A 17,344-nucleotide genomic window follows, 5' to 3' on the forward strand; every position below is an offset into this window, starting at 1 on the left:
CTAAGTTAACCCAGACTGTTAAACGCCGTTGTCCTAACTCTTCTCTTTTTCTATCTGTCCATCACTTCATCCGTCTCCGTCAGGCTGCTCCTCCCACACCTTGTCCATCTTTTATCACTCAATAAGCAAAGCAGATCCTCGTGTCAACAGGCCCTCCCCCACACGGACGCCCCGGCCAATCAGAGCCCATCGCTGCTGTGGTATCCCAACTATGCAGCTTGTTCTGTCCCACAGCGTTTGCAAAAGAGCAGACACAATGCTCTCTATGGGGTCGTCATGGTGACCAATATGACCCCGCCCACTCAACATCATATTCCCATCCATCTCCATAAGCTTGGCCAATTCGTTATTCAACTTTTGTCATGGTGTGTTTCAATACTTCATTTAAATATGCAAATGTGGAAATACAAACGTTACTACTGCTGATACTACCACTACTTTAGTTATGAACCTTTTCTTTCAAAGTTACCATAACAAAAACAAAACATCAACTTTCTATACATAAAATTATGCCAGATGCCCTCCCTACTGTGTCTCTCTTCAGTTATCTAGACTTGGGACACTGGTTTGTGCAAAGATTGTTTTAGTAGTCAAATAATTTTATTCTACTGTACATTGACTTGTTTTAACCAAATTTGACCAAATAAAAATTTAAATACAGGAACTTAAGACTTCTAGAGAATATTTACAAAACAATTAAAAGTACAATTGCAAATAATTACTACTACTACTACTACTACTACTACTACTACTACTACTACTACTACTACTACTACTACTACTACAGGCCTAACTGGCTCATAACCACTCTTAGTAGATTTTACAACTGTTTTCACTACAGTTTGAATCTCTAAACAGACTGCCAACATTTTCATGTGAACACCTTACATAAATCCTTCTTTGAGCACTGATCCAAAAAGCTTCCGACTATAAAAAGTAAATAAGCTATGACTAATAAATAGTCAGATTTACGTTCAATTCTCCGCCTGTGTTTTCTGTGATTGGGACATCCCCCCCACACACACTTCCTTTACTCCCTCTTTCCCTTTAACGTAGTTCAGTCCCACACAACACGCAGGAAGCAGCTCTCCGCCAGTCAAGTGTTCTTCGATCTTCGATTATGATCCTAGCCCACGCGTTGTGTTTCTGTGTGGGAGAACAGAAAGCTCCTCAGACTTGTTTGTCAAGTCATGCTGACGTTCAGACTCAGATCGCTGCACGGAAAGAAGAATTAACTTTGATTTTATCTTCAAAACCAGTCATTGTCTTGTTGTGCAAATAGGGGCCATTGTGAAACGCTTATGCTTGTTCTGAGAAAACAAAAAGCTGGAAGAAAAAACTATCTTTCATTTTGAATTTTTTAAGGAAAATTTATTCTCAGACTCTAAATTTGGGTTTGCTGACCTTTTTGTAATTTGAAAAGTTTTTAAAATGTGTCACGAAACTGAAAGTTGTAGCTGTAGACGAAAATGGATTTGTAAAATAATACGCGTGTTCTCACTAAAATATAGCAACAGTATTGATACCAGGGGTGTTCTACATGTATCTCTATTGATGGAATGTTCAGCAGTTACCATGGTAACATGATGCACACATTGGCAAAAACAGACAAAAAGTTTAAAGCTTGTCTGAAAACCCAAGAAAAAAATACAAAATGGATTTAAACTGCTAATTTTCAGGAACCTGTGATCAATACAAGTGTTCATATTCCTGTTTAGATGTTTGATTTCCCACAAAATATTTGACTGACTGAAAAAAATTTGTGTGAGACAGTTTTTTAAGAAAACAAATCATCTCACCTGATAGTTCCAACCAAATCAGCTCTTTCTGATCAGATTGTGTTAAAATAAAACTCAGATTAAGTCTAACTTGAGTAATGGAGTCTCAAACAGAGTAGTACTTTCAGTTAGCATCACACCCCCAGGAAATGTTAATGACGACAGCTGCAAAAGTATCAATAACTTGCATTGTAGTCTATCTTTGAACAGACATGTCCTGAAGTCTCCCATATTCCCACTTCGCAGCATGTTTGATCACCTATTGCTTCCTCCCCATAAGAATCCATTATAACGTTCTTTAAACCACCGTGTTCATGGAAAAACCCTTGACCACTGCAGTTGCATGTGCTGCGAATCAATCCAAACCAAATAGATTTTTCTGTACATTGATTCTCATGGTGAGAAATGCGATGTCAACCCTGACCTTTCTGCCTCGGCCCTTACGAGATACAAATGGCTCCGCGGAGAGTCCAGACAGGAGCAAAGATCATATATATTCATCTCAAGCTTTCCCTGGTTCACTTCTAAAACAGCCAATTACTTCCCTGTGGCTCGGCTTAAAGATTGTGCCATTGTTTTAGAAATATAGAAAAGGAAACTGGTATAGGAAGCAAAATGGCTGGCGACATGGAGAGACAAAAGTTGAATGATGAATGGGGAAAGCTTATTGAGATGGATGGGATCTTGAGTGGGCGGAGTCATGTGTGTTTCCGATGTGTTTCCATGACAATGCCAGAGTTAGCATTGTGGCTAATGACAGTTTCACAAAAGTTGTAAATTCAACATTTTTAAAGCCGCGTAAAAACATAGAATTACATATGGGGCCCATCCCTCCATTTGAGAACCAAGGATTTAAAAGCTCAGCTATGCAGCTGTAGTAGTAGAAGTAGAAGTAGTAGCAGTAGTAGAAGTAGTAGAAGTAAAAGTAGTAGCAGTAGTAGTAGTAATAGGTAGTAGTAGTAGTTATTGTAGTTGTTGTAGTAGTAGTCATAGTAGTAGTTGTAGTTGTTGTAGTAAATGTAGTAGTAGTAGTAGTATTAAATGTAACAGTAGTAGTAGTAAATGTAGTAGTAGTTGTTGAAGTTGTTGTAGTAAATGTAGAAGCAGTAGTAGTAGTAATTGTAGTAGTAGTAGTAGTAGTAGTAGTACTAGTAGTAGTAGCAGCAGCAGCAGCAGTAGTAATAGTTGTAGTTGTTGTAGCAATTGTAGTAGTAGTAATAGTAGTAGTAGTATTTGTTGTAGTAGTAAATGTTGTAGAAGTTGTAGTTGTTGCAGTAAATGTAGTAGTAGTTGTTGTACTTGTTGTAGTAAATGAAGAAGTAGTTGTTCTAGTAATAAATGTAGTTGCTGTAGTAAATTTAGTAGTATTAGTAGTAGTAGTAGTAGTAGCAGCAGCTGCAGTCAGTTAGCTGTGACAGTTGTGCGTGTATATTTCTAGTTAATGCTGTGCTGGTATCAGAAGGTTTGTTTTATTGACTGTGTAAGATAATGAATGAGGTCAAAGGTTTCTGAGCTTCCTTGGTCGCGTTACACAGTACATCTGCACACGTCTCCATATACTCCTCCCATGTACTCCTATGAGCCCCTGTGTCTATGAACTACTGCTACTTCCTCCTTCCCCACTTTTCCCGGGAAAAACGCAGTATCCTGTCTGCACAATAAACAATGCCGTTCTCACACTTCACTCACGCCATGGCTTCAAAACATAAACCTGGGAGCTGAGTTGGTTTCCTATCCCCAAGAACTGAAATAATATTAAGAGTGATATTAAGATCTGTGAAATAACAAGAAGTGACGATTGGGATTTATAGGAAATGAAGGAATGAGTGCTGTGAAGCCGTCTTGCCAGATTTGTAATAAAAAAATTGGGAGAGGAAACTCTTATATGTAGTAACACAGACTAGTAGGCGACTTACTTCCTACTACTACTACTACTACTACTACTACTACTATTGCTACTACTGCTACTACGAGAAATTTGGGGGCCCAGGGCAAGACATGCCCCCCCCCAATATAAATTAATAGGAAGAGGGTCAAATTTTGGGCCCCTAAGGCATTGGGACCCAGGACAACAAACCCTTTTGTCCCTCCCCGTCGACTCCTCTGACTACTACTACTACTACAACTACTACAACAACTACTACTACTATAACAACTACTACAACAACTACTACTACAATAACTACAACAACTACAACTACTACAACAACTACTACTATTACTACTACTACTACTAAATTTGTTGTCACCAAAACGTATTTCTGTAGCAATACTTGAACAATATCAGTACTTTATTTTTAACTATCAATACAACTACCACTATATTTTCTTACTTCGGTAATATAAACGTGAAATGGATTGCAAGGTATGCATGCTGTGTAACTGTCAACAAACTGAGATCTGTCTTTTGATGACATACCTGTCAATACTACGACAGTACGCTATCACTACTACTATTACAACTACCATGTAGACTGTGGAGTTGAAAATGTCATTCAGTTTATTTCAACAAACGATTACCAACCACAAATATGATCAGCTATATTTCATTATGTCCTTCTGTTTGATCTGTCCATTACCTGAGAACAGCACGGATCATTGAGTCTATAAAAGACGATTATCGTGTGTTTGTCAATCTCTTTTCTGTAGATTGAATTTACCAGACAGATTATAGAGGCAGATTAAGGAGCTGGGTCTGGGGGGAGTGACAGGGGAGGGGCCAGACTACACAAGAAGAGGGAAAGACATGTGTGCGTATGTGTGTTACTCTTTGTGAGTGTATGTGCATGTGTGAGTGTGTGTATGCATGTGTGAGTGGGTTTAAAGAGCTGAGGAGGTTGGATTAAGGAAGTGGGAAACCTGGATGCTTTCAAAGAAAGTGGCGTCAGATCAGATTACACAGAAATACACAAGAAATCTGATGTTAAGAATACCCGAGCACTTCTGAGGAATAGTGACATTTTGTCTCTGTAAAGCCATGAGCCTTTCAAAACATTGGTGTTATGTCTGCAATTACTGCAGTGTAATGTTACCCAGGTTGTTGCAGAAGTAGCCAACAAAATAAATCTCAGGTGAAAATGTATCATGCAAGGTTTACAAAAGAATAACAGTCTACAGTACTACAGGACCAAGATAAATATTCAAAGAGATGGATATTCTTATATACTCAAATAAAAATGCTTATTTAACTCCAAAAAATAATTATCTCAAAGAAAATGGATATGATTTATGTCATACTATGGAAGATTATAGCCAAAGCAGGATTTCCATGGAGATAAACAGGTTAGTGTCAGGTTTGTGGAGATGCAAGCTCGCTCACAGTACGAATGCATGTTCTTCAGTGCAATGGAAACATACAGAAGCTGTTACTTTAGTCTTAATATTTTTGTAATTTTTGGTTTAATGGTTCTACGAATGTCATTTCTCTGCCTAGAATGTTCCACAGTATGACATTAAAAAGCTATATCTTACATTTATTCAGTTACAGGTGGTTTAATAGCTCAGAAATACCTACAAAAACAGGCATTCGAACTGTGGGCGGGGTCGCCTCTCCACAGATCTGACCTGTAACTTGGTCTGGTTTGGTCTACATGAAGATAGAACAGTATAATTCCATACTGTGAAACATTCCAGACTAAGCAATAACATTTTCATGGAGTAAAGCAGTTGATGGACACTCCACCAGAAAAGTTACACAATGCACCTTTAGGAACACTGTTAAACAGATTTGCTTTTTGAAAAGGCTAGAAGAGCACGAGAAAGTCATAGGAGGCCAGGCCTGGGAAAGGGAGCATGAAGCAGAGGGCAAAGAAGCGTGTGACGGGTGTCCACGGGTGCCAAAAACGATAAAAAAATTCCACACCTTTTTAGGCCAGCTTCCCCTCACCAGGGCCCTTCTCTCACTCCACCACAGTTTGGAGCAAATAATGGACTGAAAAGGGGTAGCTTGTAAAATCCAGATAAAAGAGCGGAGAAAAGCTGGAGGAGAGGAATTGAAAAAGTTTCCCAGAGGCGGAACAGGATCGCGGGGAAAAGAAAAGCAGAGTTGAGTGGCAGGGAGCATTCAGAGACCACCGGTGTGACAAAATGACTGACGCATTGATAGAAGGCCGGCCACTTCATCACCAAAACCACCTCTGACCTCTCCAATCGGTCACACCAGTAACCTCTCCTTTTCTTTGCCTCACTGTGAAGACTAATTTGTATGGGCGGTGAGACAAAAAAAGCTCAAATTGACTGGATAAACTCTGCCAAAAATCACTCATGTGGGCACCTTAAGCCCTGCTACGCACAAAAAAGTTTTCAAAGACATGAATTGGACCAATGGTGCGGCAAAGGTGCAGGCGAAAACAGCTAATTTTGTGGTTTTAGCAAATCAAAGCGCCCCATTAGAAAGTCAGGGTCTGTAGGTTGTGTTATGGTAGAGCTCGGGTAGTGATTGAGGATGAAATGTAAGCGAGGAAGGCAGGAAACAGTTAACAGATGCACAGGAGTTAAGTTAAAAAGAGGGTAAGTCGGGCCAAGGAAAAGGGGGGAGGGAGGAGAAGGAGAGACGGAGAGACAGGTACGGGGCAGTCCCAGAAACAGAGGGGTCAAACCTTGCCTGAAGAGAGAAAGCAGAGGATAAGGAAGGTTTTGTACAGAACATTGCAGTCTTGTATCTAAACATGCACATTGTCTGCATTCTTAAACGGAAATAGAAAGTTAAAACCACAATTCAGAACATTCTCCACACCATGTTGTAGAATATAATAGCCAAAAGGAGCCAGACCAAGTAAGAGTCACGTCTGTGGAGATGCAATCCCGCTCGAAGTAAGAATATGCGCTTTTCTGTGTTTTTCAGTCCAATAAAAACATTCAAAATTAAAATATGTAGTCTGTTTTTGCCTAAAAATGTTACATGGTGGGGCTTTAAGTGAATTCTTTACATTTCTCAAGTCTAATAATGAATAAAACTTTTGTTCACTTAAAGGTGCATTGGGTAATTTTTCTGGTGGAGGGTCCATCAAATGCTTTTTTCTTCATGGAGATGTTATTCCTTTGGTATTAAGACTTTCTATCTTCATGGAAACCAAAGCAGACCAAGTTACAGGTCAGATCTGTGGAGAGGCAACCCCGCCAGAATCAGAATGTCTGTCTTTTTTGGAGTATTTTTGAGCTATAAAACCACCTGTAACTGAATAAATGTAAGATGGAGCTGTTTAACATCATACTGTGGAATATTCTAGAGCAGTTACATATACATAGAAACAAGCAGATGAGAGACCCCCAAGCGAAAAGTTACATAGGGTGACTTTAAATCACTTTTTTCTTTATCTTATCTTTTTGAGGAATGCAGTATCTTGGGTCAGAATGCCATGTCCTATTACTGCAACTACTACTGCAAAATGGAAGACAAAACTAAACTAAACAACACTATTTAAACACGTTATAATCTATGGTTTCACAGGTCATAAGGAAGTTAAAATAACATCATAGCTAATATTTAATCTCAGTTAAAGTTTGTAAGGATTGGGTTAATGTGTATATCTTGAGTCATCCCATCGTGCTAATGTGGTGAATGGGCCAGTGGTATGCCCTCACGGAGCTCACAGCGCATTTCAACGCACTGACTGTCCTTCTGGGAATCCTGCTGCAAATTTATAACATTTCTGGTTCCAATAAAGATTCCCAATCGAGGTTATTTTGAAATATAGCTTTCATTATACACACTGAAGTTCCAATGGGGTTTTCAAAGTGTATAGGATTGCATAGAGGGTACTTTCTGTGGAATTGGGGAGGGAGTTTTCAACAGTTAAGTAAGCTGCGCTATCCAGGGAGCTATAAGTCATGTGTAATTTGTTTGAAGAAGAGTAATGCTCGAGTATTGTGCATTTGGGGAGGGCGGACTTCTCCATTTCATTATTGAAGTTGATAACAAAAGCCAGAAGTGAGTTTTGCCAGTTCCAAGTGTGGATAAAAGGTGTCGGGGCATCTGATATAAAACAGGTCAATGTAAATTACTGCACATTGAGGAGTAAGATTATCAAAAAATGAATAAAATCAATGCTCAGGAAAAAAGAACTGATACAAAAACAAAGCTGTAGACTCATTTAAAGAAGTGCTATCTTTAAATAAAACTTTTCTTGAAGTTTTACAAGGTCATCAGGTATGAATATGAAACAGCAATATGAAAATGAATTATTATTTTCTGTTCAAATGTTGTCAACTGTTTTTCTCAATGGAAACCAAACAAAGTTACAGGTCAGATCTGTGGAGAGGCGACCCCGCTCAAGGTCAGAATGTCTGTTTTACTAGGCATGTTTGAGCTATAAAACCACCTGTAACTGAATAAAGGTAAGGTAGAGATGTAGAAACAAGCAGGTGATGGAACCTCCACCAGAAAAATTACACAACACACCTTTAAATCATATACATTATTATGATTTATGAGATTTTATGGTATTAAAATCCAGTCTTTCTTAGTATGGAAATCAAGTTTGAAACAGTGACAAGTGTAATTGGGAAGCAGATGGTTGTAAAAATATATCTTGGCTTTGCTCAGGGCCTTGGTAAAAGTTAATTTGGTGAGTTTCTACTAAATTAAATAGACTTGGATGACCTTTACAGTCAGGAAGCCTTGGGGCACACAGGCATGAGTCAGTACTCAGTAGGATCTGCATGTTTATGTATGAACTAACACGTGTTACTTTACCCTTTAAAGGTGAACTATAACTTTTTGGTTGGGAGTCCGTGACCTGCTTGTTTCTTTGGAAATGTACGCAAATGCTCCGCTTGAATGTTCCACAGTATGACATTAAACTGCTCTACTTTACATGTATTTGATTACAAGTGGTTTTATAGCTCAAAAATACCTAGAAAAACAAGCGTTCTGACCTTGAGCGGGGTCACCTCTCCACAGACGTGACCTGTAACTTTGTCTGGTTTGGTCTCCATGAAGATAGAAAGGTTTAACATCATACTGTGAAAGATTCCAGACAAAGCAATGACATTTCCATGAAGAAAAGCATTTGACGAACCCTCCACTGGAAAAGTTACACAATGCACACAAAACATCAAAATCAATATGAGATCAATACTATTAACAGCAACAAACGGAGGATCATGGAACAATGTTGGCAGTCTGCGCAATAACATATGAGCATGAAATAGGTCACAACAACAAATGAAAAACAGAGAAACTTGGCTTTTTCTACGAAGGATTAAGAGTAGCCAAAGGGTCTGATTTAGCAGTCATCTCCAGAGAACTGAAAAAGAGGGATTAACACTATTTACAATCTCAGCATCCACCACTTCATTTCATTTGACGTAAAATAAAAAAAAAAGCTTTGTCATCGTAATTATTTCTGAGAAGTGACATTTTCAAACTGTTAGAAGCCGAAGGGGGAATATTAATACATAAAGCCTTGGGTTGACGTATGTGTACTGGTCTGACATTGATTGACAGACTAAGATGGAGTGGGTGGGTTTGAAAAGTCATTGTATTTTTAAATAAACCTACATCCCTGTATGAGAACGTGCTCAAATTTTCTGTCTTTATTACTGCAAAAAAAAAACTGGTGGTTCTGTAGTAGTGGTGTACGGGATTCCTCTGTAATTTGCTGAATTTAAGTCAATTTAATCCACATTTTGACTCTTTAAAACTAGATGTCAAATTTAAGCCCTATTTTACACCACATTTAGCCCTGGTTTGAACCTAAAATAATCCAGTTAAAGACCTGGTTTTACATCTTTTGGTACTCGGAAGAAAGCCAAACAAAAAAGAGAAATTGCCACTACCAAGACTGCAAATACTACTTGTAAAACTGCCTATTTTACTAATTCTAAGTCAATGGACCTGGTAGATTGGCATATCTTTTCTCGTATAAATCTTATAAGCACAATAATTGAAAACATTTCAAACAGACACCAACGCAGAAAGTACTAGAACAATGCAATGCAAATATTGACCCTGGAATGATTGATTGATGAGGTTGGTGTGATGTTGCATATTGACTTATGGCCAACAGTCCTGTCAGGGCTTGCCTACTCTTTGCATGTGTAAACCTATAACCCACTGTGCACTGTAACTATTTCACCCCAGCTATTATTAAAGCGCCCGTATTACGCCATTTACTGATCATGTTTACATATTTGGAGTTGTGTTTTGTTTCATTCACACAAGTTTAACACAAACTCTGCGTATTTACTTCCACACCTTGTGATGTCATGTGGTAATACAGAACGTGCTCCACTGTGATTTCACTTAAATTATTTGGATGATTTCAGCCCTGTAATTGTTAGGGGTTTAACGATATCCAAGTCTCATTATACGATATCGTCATGGTATGAACCTCACGAGACGATATTTATTGCAATATCATGGGAAAGCTTGCGATATGATAGAGAGGCTCATGATTAGGGATGTAACAATATCCGAATTTCTCTCGGTACGATATTTTCACTCTATACATCTCACAGTATATTTATTGCGATATTTAGTGGAGGCCAACAAAACTGCAATATGCTACTTTTTCCTCTTAAAATGCTTTGAAAAGACTTAATTCAAAGAACTAAGACTTAAAAGTGCTTAGAACTGTTATTTTTTCATGTAGTCTACACTGAAATGGAACAAAGGATCATGGTCTATGTACTTCTGTCTTTTTTTTAGCTATTTCTGCACCAACTCTTAATTTAAGCAAAGCGACTTGTAATTCGATATATTGTTTACAGGTCAGATCTGTGGAGAGGCGACCCCGCTCACAGTCAGAATGCCTGTGTTTAGGTAGTTCTGTATTGATGATCCACAATATTATTGTCAGACCTTTGACGATATGATATCACGATATTTCGGTTATTGTTATATCCCTAGTTATTGTCAATCTCTACTGAACAAAAGGTAAGATGTAGCTGTTAACTTTAAAGCTACCACTACATGACATCACAGTGAAACAGAGCATATCAGGCTCTGGAGATGTAGACACCCTAATAATAAAGGGTTACCCAAACATCTGTAAATGAACCAAAACACAATTTCGGGTACATTTTTGATGAAGTAACATCATAACATGGCTTAAAGCTCATAAGAGTCAAGGACCTTTAACAGTAATTCTCAGTGACCCCAAGTTATTCCGCGTGACCCTTCACATTTAACAATCTTGTAATTTCCAGCTCTCATGTTTCCTCTCTCTATCTGTCTCTCTGGGTCTCTCTTGTGGATGCGTCTGACCTACTGCGCTGGCTTCAAGTTACCTCCTCAGTCTCTGTCACCAAACATTATTACTTGTCTCGGCAGTGTGATATATGACCACCACTATGTCCTCATGACGGCCAAGGCGAACCCCCACGCCCCCCCACGCCATCTCCGGGTGATTTAAGAGGCGCACTCCGAGTCTCTCTCCGGCACGGTCATACAGGGCTGAAAATGTGATGTCAGATGGGGAGGTGATTGCAAAAGAGATTTCAGCACAGTCTAAAGTGGCTGGTAAAAACAACACTGAAGTATTCCCTGTAGGTTTGGTGCTGATGAATGAAAACAACTGCTATCAACCTCTATTTGAGCTTTTCCATCTATACTAATGGGACTTGGAGTTAGCCAGGCGGTAATTAATGGCTCGAAAGGATTCAGAGATAAACATAACATTTACTTTACAATGTGATCCAAATTTTCTGCTCTGGAAATCAAAGTTCACATTTTTCCCTCACATAAAACACTGAGAAATCCATCAATTTATATGGTAAATAGTCAGCGCTTTTCCACCTTCAAGGCACTAGAAGCACTAGAACCTCTCACCCATTAACATATTCATTCACACACCAGCGTACACACACACTGGGGTTAAGTGTCTTGCCCGAGGACACAACGACAGCATTCATCTGTAGGAGCTGGCAATGCACTGTCAACCTGTGGGCCAGTGGGTTTGGCCATTTTACCAAAAATGTTTATGTCGAGCGCAGGATGTAAACCATCAACCTTCAGATCAGAGGACAAACACTGTACCAACTTGATTATCTACATCCAAAAGTGTGAATTGGTTTAAAATATCATGATATAAAAATATGTATGCCTACGTAAATCCAGTTGACAATGTAATTTCTTCTAATAGCAACTTAATTTAATCTAGTTTAAGCATAGTTAATTGACCAAATAACCTAGAATCAGTGCTGGCCAGGCTAATCCACCTTACTTGCCTCACACGGTGCTTCCTGTGCTGATTTAACTCTGTGCGCCAAGTTGTGCCAGTAGGTCTTTCCAAAGCGCGTTGCGACTAGTTTCCAAATCTGGTTTAGAAATGAGTGCCTTGCCTTGACTAAAGCGGCCAGGTAAGAGGAGAGCCGCAGGTAAACAGTGCTGCGTAATAACAGGTTGGAGAGGAGATAAGGGAAAGGGGGGAGGGCGAGAAAGACTCCCAACTGGCTTTAAGATTATCATTACAACAGACGCTACTTGTTACCATTACAAATTTCAACATGGTGAATGTGCATTGCGTTTATTTGACTCCTACGGAATAAAATAAGCGCTTTTTCAAATGCAACTCAGTGAATCCGCAAAACGAGTAAATTTGTTGAAGTCTTGCACGCTTTAATTCACTAGGAGAGAGAAAAGAAAGAGACGCACGGTGATATTTTTACATACTTTGGGTTGGTGCTGTTCCAGTAGACGCTGTGTCGCTCCGTTGACGCACACCACGCACAAATGCTCAGAAGGCAGCCCGCTATCCAAAGCAAATCCATAGTGGCGGTGCAGGAGAGCGACGGGAGCTTGCAAAGGAGACCAGTCAGTGCACAACTCTGGTAAGTAAACTGCGCAGCAAAAATCGACGACAAAAAGAAACACAAAAGCAAAAGCGTGCAAAACTCAATGGGATGCAACCGAAAGAGCTTGGACGCACGACAGAAAAAACGTCAAAACATTAGTAGTTAAACAGAGAGATAAAACTCGTGTAAGGTGTAGTCACTCCGACAGATCCGTAGTGAATGAATACGCCGCTTGTGTGCGCTTTGGTTTTGTGAAACGCCCACAAACGCAAACCCCGCCCACTTGAGACGAGCGGACCAATCAGAGCCACGTCCGAAAAGCACTTCTCTGTAGAAAAAATCCTGCCCTGTGCCTACCGTATATTTACATGTTTGATTGAAACTGCTACTCCACTAAGTATGTGTATTGCAACTCGTGGCTAATTAATGTTAAGTGCAAAGTTTTCCCGCTCAAAATGATGATCCTGAAGTGTGATAACCGGCAGTCTAAAGGCGATATATTATGCTAAAAATACGTGCCGTTGTCGTGCATGCAGAGGCGCGCATTAGCAGCTCGTTGACACAATGTAATTAAACCCGAACATGGTAAACAGTGCATTATGCCACTCCAGTTATCTGTCCGCCCAGCTCTCCTCACAGTAAACAGTGAAGAGAGCATCCCATTCATTTGCATTGATTGGGTCACAGCTTGTATCTTTTCAGTAATATTGCCTTTGTAGTGGCTACAGGCTACAACTGCATGTATGAATTATGATTAAATAAAAAAAAAAACTCGCAAAACTTAAAGGTGCATTAGGTAACTTTTTGATGGAAGGGGCTTTTCTCTAAAGAGCTATTATTGCTTTCTATGTCTTTCTTTTTTTTATTGGTCAAAAATACCTTGAACAACATCCATTAGGCCAATGTTTCCCAAACATTTTTTCTGGGGACCCATATTTTAAAACTTACAAACTTTCACGTCCCAAGTCAATAGACATTATTCGTAAATCACAAAATAAAGGTGGATTTGACCATTATCGAACATTAATGAGGATATTTTATTGTTGACTGAGTGATCGTGTCTCTGAACAATTAGTATTACTCAAGTTTTAAGCAATGAAAAAACAGTAATTGAAGTAGCAATAAAAGGATCCAGAAGTTGCCTATCTGGACGATAAATGTAGCCCATTTCTTTTTCTTTTCAACACTCAACTGAACCAGCAACACTGGAACAAAATAGTCAATAAAATAATTACAAAAACATTAGAAATTATACAAAACATGTCTTAACATTTCAACATTTCTAATGAGATAGGCTGGCCTCTCTGTGTTTTGTATCGTGTTCCAGTCCAGGGTGCAGGAGGAGAGCGCAACACACATATCAAGCACAGCATTCAGTCTGTTTTTGTGCTTTGTCTTCATTTTTGTGAGGACAGAAAATCCCAATTCACACATGTATGTAGTAGTGAAAGGAATACACATAGCAATACTGGCCCTACTGAGGACAGGATATTCTGACAAAATGCTTGTCCAGAATGACGATAAGGTCACAGATCCATGTAAACAACTGTATATTCCAGACCTACATGTAGATCGTGACAAAGCAACCCAAAAAAAAATAAATCAATCTTGAACCAGTCTTTGGGAAACAATGCATTTGGCTATCACTGTTAGTGGGCTTGCCTCTGACATCTAACTTGGCCTAGTGATGTCTCTTACTTGTTAATATGATATAAACAAATTTAATGCCATACTGTGGAAAATTTCAGGAAATGCATTAACATGTGTCCATGGTGACAAGCAGGTGCCGGACCCTCCAATAGACAGATTACATTTTGTACCTCACTCTCTGCCTTTTTAATATGCACCTGAGTGTTCGTTTTGGCAGAAGTGAACATCTGGACATCAATTTTTAAGAATTACAAAGAAGCTAGGCCTAATTAGAATGTCACTATATCAGACAAATTATGTGATACATTATTTGCTCAATACATCTCCAAAACAGCTCCTGTGGGCTGGTCCTGATCGGCAGTGCTCAGAAGTGTCTCAAATAAGTACAAGCTGTTACACGGAGTGATGCTGTTACTGAAGTTAAAGCTGTTTCTGATGGACTGAAGGCTGCAAATACTTGGGCTGTATATACTGTATAGCTGTCCTATATAGTATGAGTATAGTTTGGTAGTATAAAAGTGGTGTGTGCATGAGTGATGGTGGTCGGATGGGCTGATGGTGCAGATCAGCAGCCACTCTTCCTTCAATCTGCCCCAGGGTTGGGGTGGCTACAATAGTACTTATACCACCGTGTATGGAGAGAATGAATAATGATCTGTAAAGCGTCTTTGTGACATACATGTCTGTAAAAAGAGCTATATATATATATATATATATATATAAGTCCTTACTTACAGTATTTAATGCTACACTGCATAAGCTAAAATCTAGCCATAACTTTTATAATTTAATTCTAACTTTTAATTATTAATCATCTGAATTATGAAAGTTCATAATTTGAATAAATTTCACTTAACAAGTAAAATAATCTAAAATGGAACAAGACTTTTTGTAGTTAAAATATGAAAACACATCTGGCCACACTTAAAGGTGCATTATCTAACATTTCCGGTGGAGAGTCCATTAAACGCTTTTCTTCATGGAGATGTTAATGCTTTGTCTGAAATGTTTCACAGTATGGCATTAAACCTTTCTATATTCATGGAGACCAAATCAGATCAAGTTACAGGTCAGATCTGTGGAGAGGCGACCCCGCTCATAGTCAGAATGCCTGTTTTTAGGTATTTTTGAGCTAAAAACTGTATTTGAATAAATGAAAGGTAGAGCTGTTTAATGTCATACTGTGGAGCATTCCAGGCAGAGCAATGACATACAGAATGAGTAGGTGATGGACACACAATCAAAAAGTTGCATAGCATCCTTTAAGATAAGAACATAACTCTTGGCTCTTAAAATAAGAAATAAACTCAAATGTAGCTTGACTTGAGAAAAGATATTGCTTTTTGCAGTGCCTGCCTGATCACTGTAAGTCATTTTCAGATTTATTTTAATAGCTCTGGCCGGATCAGCCTCAGACATGCATTTCTTGTTGTCAGGGCTTTCTTGTGGTCAAACCCTATTGGTCGATGGACTCGTAGTAATGCTGTACATACCCCTCTCTGTCAGATACATAGCAAATCTCCAGTCTCATTTTGGGTTGCAGTGACATGGATAATCTGAGCTTGTTCAGCCCTAGTGAGCCCATCGCTGGAGGGGTTCACGCCTGTTTTTGCTTCACATCACACTTTGTCTTGGCTCTGGCTCCCCAGTCCTGCTCAAACCACAAACAGCCAAATTGGAAAGTGAAAATGAGGCTAGACACTTTGATAATGAACATGTAATTATAAGCAACAAAAGTGTATTCAAATTCAGATGCTGCAAGGTCATTGAGTACGACCGGTGAAAGGACTCCAGAGAGAGGTTCAGGGTTTTGTGGTTAAAAAGCAGCCTCTAAAAGTCAGTGTACTTAATATTCACCATTATGAAATAGGACCAGTGCACTAGGAACTTGTAATATTGCATTTTTAATATATCCTTTCACTTTCTTTCTGCATTAAATGGACATTATTGCATTGTAAGGAGGATAGATAGAAACATGGCAAATAAACAAAATGTGTAATTGTGATATTCTAGCTCATATGAAATTACAATTATTTGAAACATTTACATATATTCTGTTAAAAATAAGGGCTCATATTTGATTATTTTTTAATCTAAGTTATATCACAAACATACCGGGAGTTGTGTTTTGCTTAATTCACACATGTTTAACACACAAACCCTGCATATTTAGGCTGAGGTCTTTTCTCAAAACACTTTTTTATCTTGATGTGATGTCATGTGGTAATACAGGAAGTGTGTGTGTTTTTAAACTCCATATACTTTCACTAGAACCATTTGGATAAATCCTGCCCTGGAATTTCAAATTTATTCTGAACTAAAGCGAAAAGGGTAGCTGTTAAATTGAAAACTACCACTCCATGACAGTATTTTGAGGACAGAGTAATAAAGCGGGATTACTCAAACACAACTCCAGGTAAGTTTTTGATAAGGTAACAATATTCTAACGTGGCTTAAAGGGACAGTCCAGAATTTCGTACATAGGACCTCATTTCTCAGTGAGCCAGAATGTTGGAGATGTGTGGAGACACTTTTTTAAATATTCCATCCAGTCCTTGTATTTGCAGAGGTCACTGGTGTTGATATCACCTGGCACCTATCTTACAGGCGAAGTAAAATTCCACTGCTGTTGAGAAAATAGTCCCTCAACATGCTACGATTCATGTGATGCAAGGTTAGTTTTATTTCAAACATTATTCTATCAACACAGACATTCACATCGGCAGTCTGGCGTAATAATAGATTTGCTTCTGGTGCTTTGTGGACTGGGTAAGACTGTTTTTAGTGGCAGTGACTGGATGGAATATTTTAAAAAGTGTCTCCACACGTCTCCAACACTCTGGCTCACTAGAAAATCAGGTCCTATGTCCAAAATTCCGCACTGTCCCTTTAAAGCTCACAAGTCAATTTTGGGTAATATAGGACCTTTAACCTGTGGACTTTAATTCTCAAGATCTGGAGAAAAATGTGTGTGCCTTATCCGTAATTAAAATATATCTTAACATTAATTTATATTGCGGCACCGATACAAAATGTGTGCTTTTAATTACTACATCAGGAAAGGATTGTAATGTAAAACCAAACCCAATCAATACCCCACGCCACAGCACACTGCTACAGCACGCCAGGAGCCAGATGTAGGGACAATATGCTGCTTTGTTATTCAAATTGAGTGTTTA

General features: G+C 38.8%; 1 protein-coding gene across 2 annotated transcripts in view; it reads right to left on the reverse strand.

The window, feature by feature from the left end:
• efna1a (ephrin-A1a) overlaps positions 1 to 12,722 on the reverse strand; it is a 35,256-nt gene extending 22,534 nt beyond the window's left edge. For both annotated transcript variants that reach the window (XM_020932757.2, XM_020932756.2), the window contains exon 1: positions 12,394 to 12,722. In XM_020932757.2, the coding sequence (XP_020788416.1) occupies positions 12,394 to 12,491 (98 nt within the window). In that variant the 5' untranslated portion in view covers positions 12,492 to 12,722. The remainder of the gene's footprint in view (positions 1 to 12,393) is intronic.
• Positions 12,723 to 17,344: the final 4,622 nt, after the last annotated feature.

Source organism: Boleophthalmus pectinirostris, unplaced genomic scaffold, assembly GCF_026225935.1.
Source record: "Boleophthalmus pectinirostris isolate CB_2022bp ecotype Guang Dong unplaced genomic scaffold, ASM2622593v1 HiC_scaffold_21, whole genome shotgun sequence".
NCBI classification, from domain to species: Eukaryota; Metazoa; Chordata; class Actinopteri; order Gobiiformes; family Gobiidae; genus Boleophthalmus; species Boleophthalmus pectinirostris.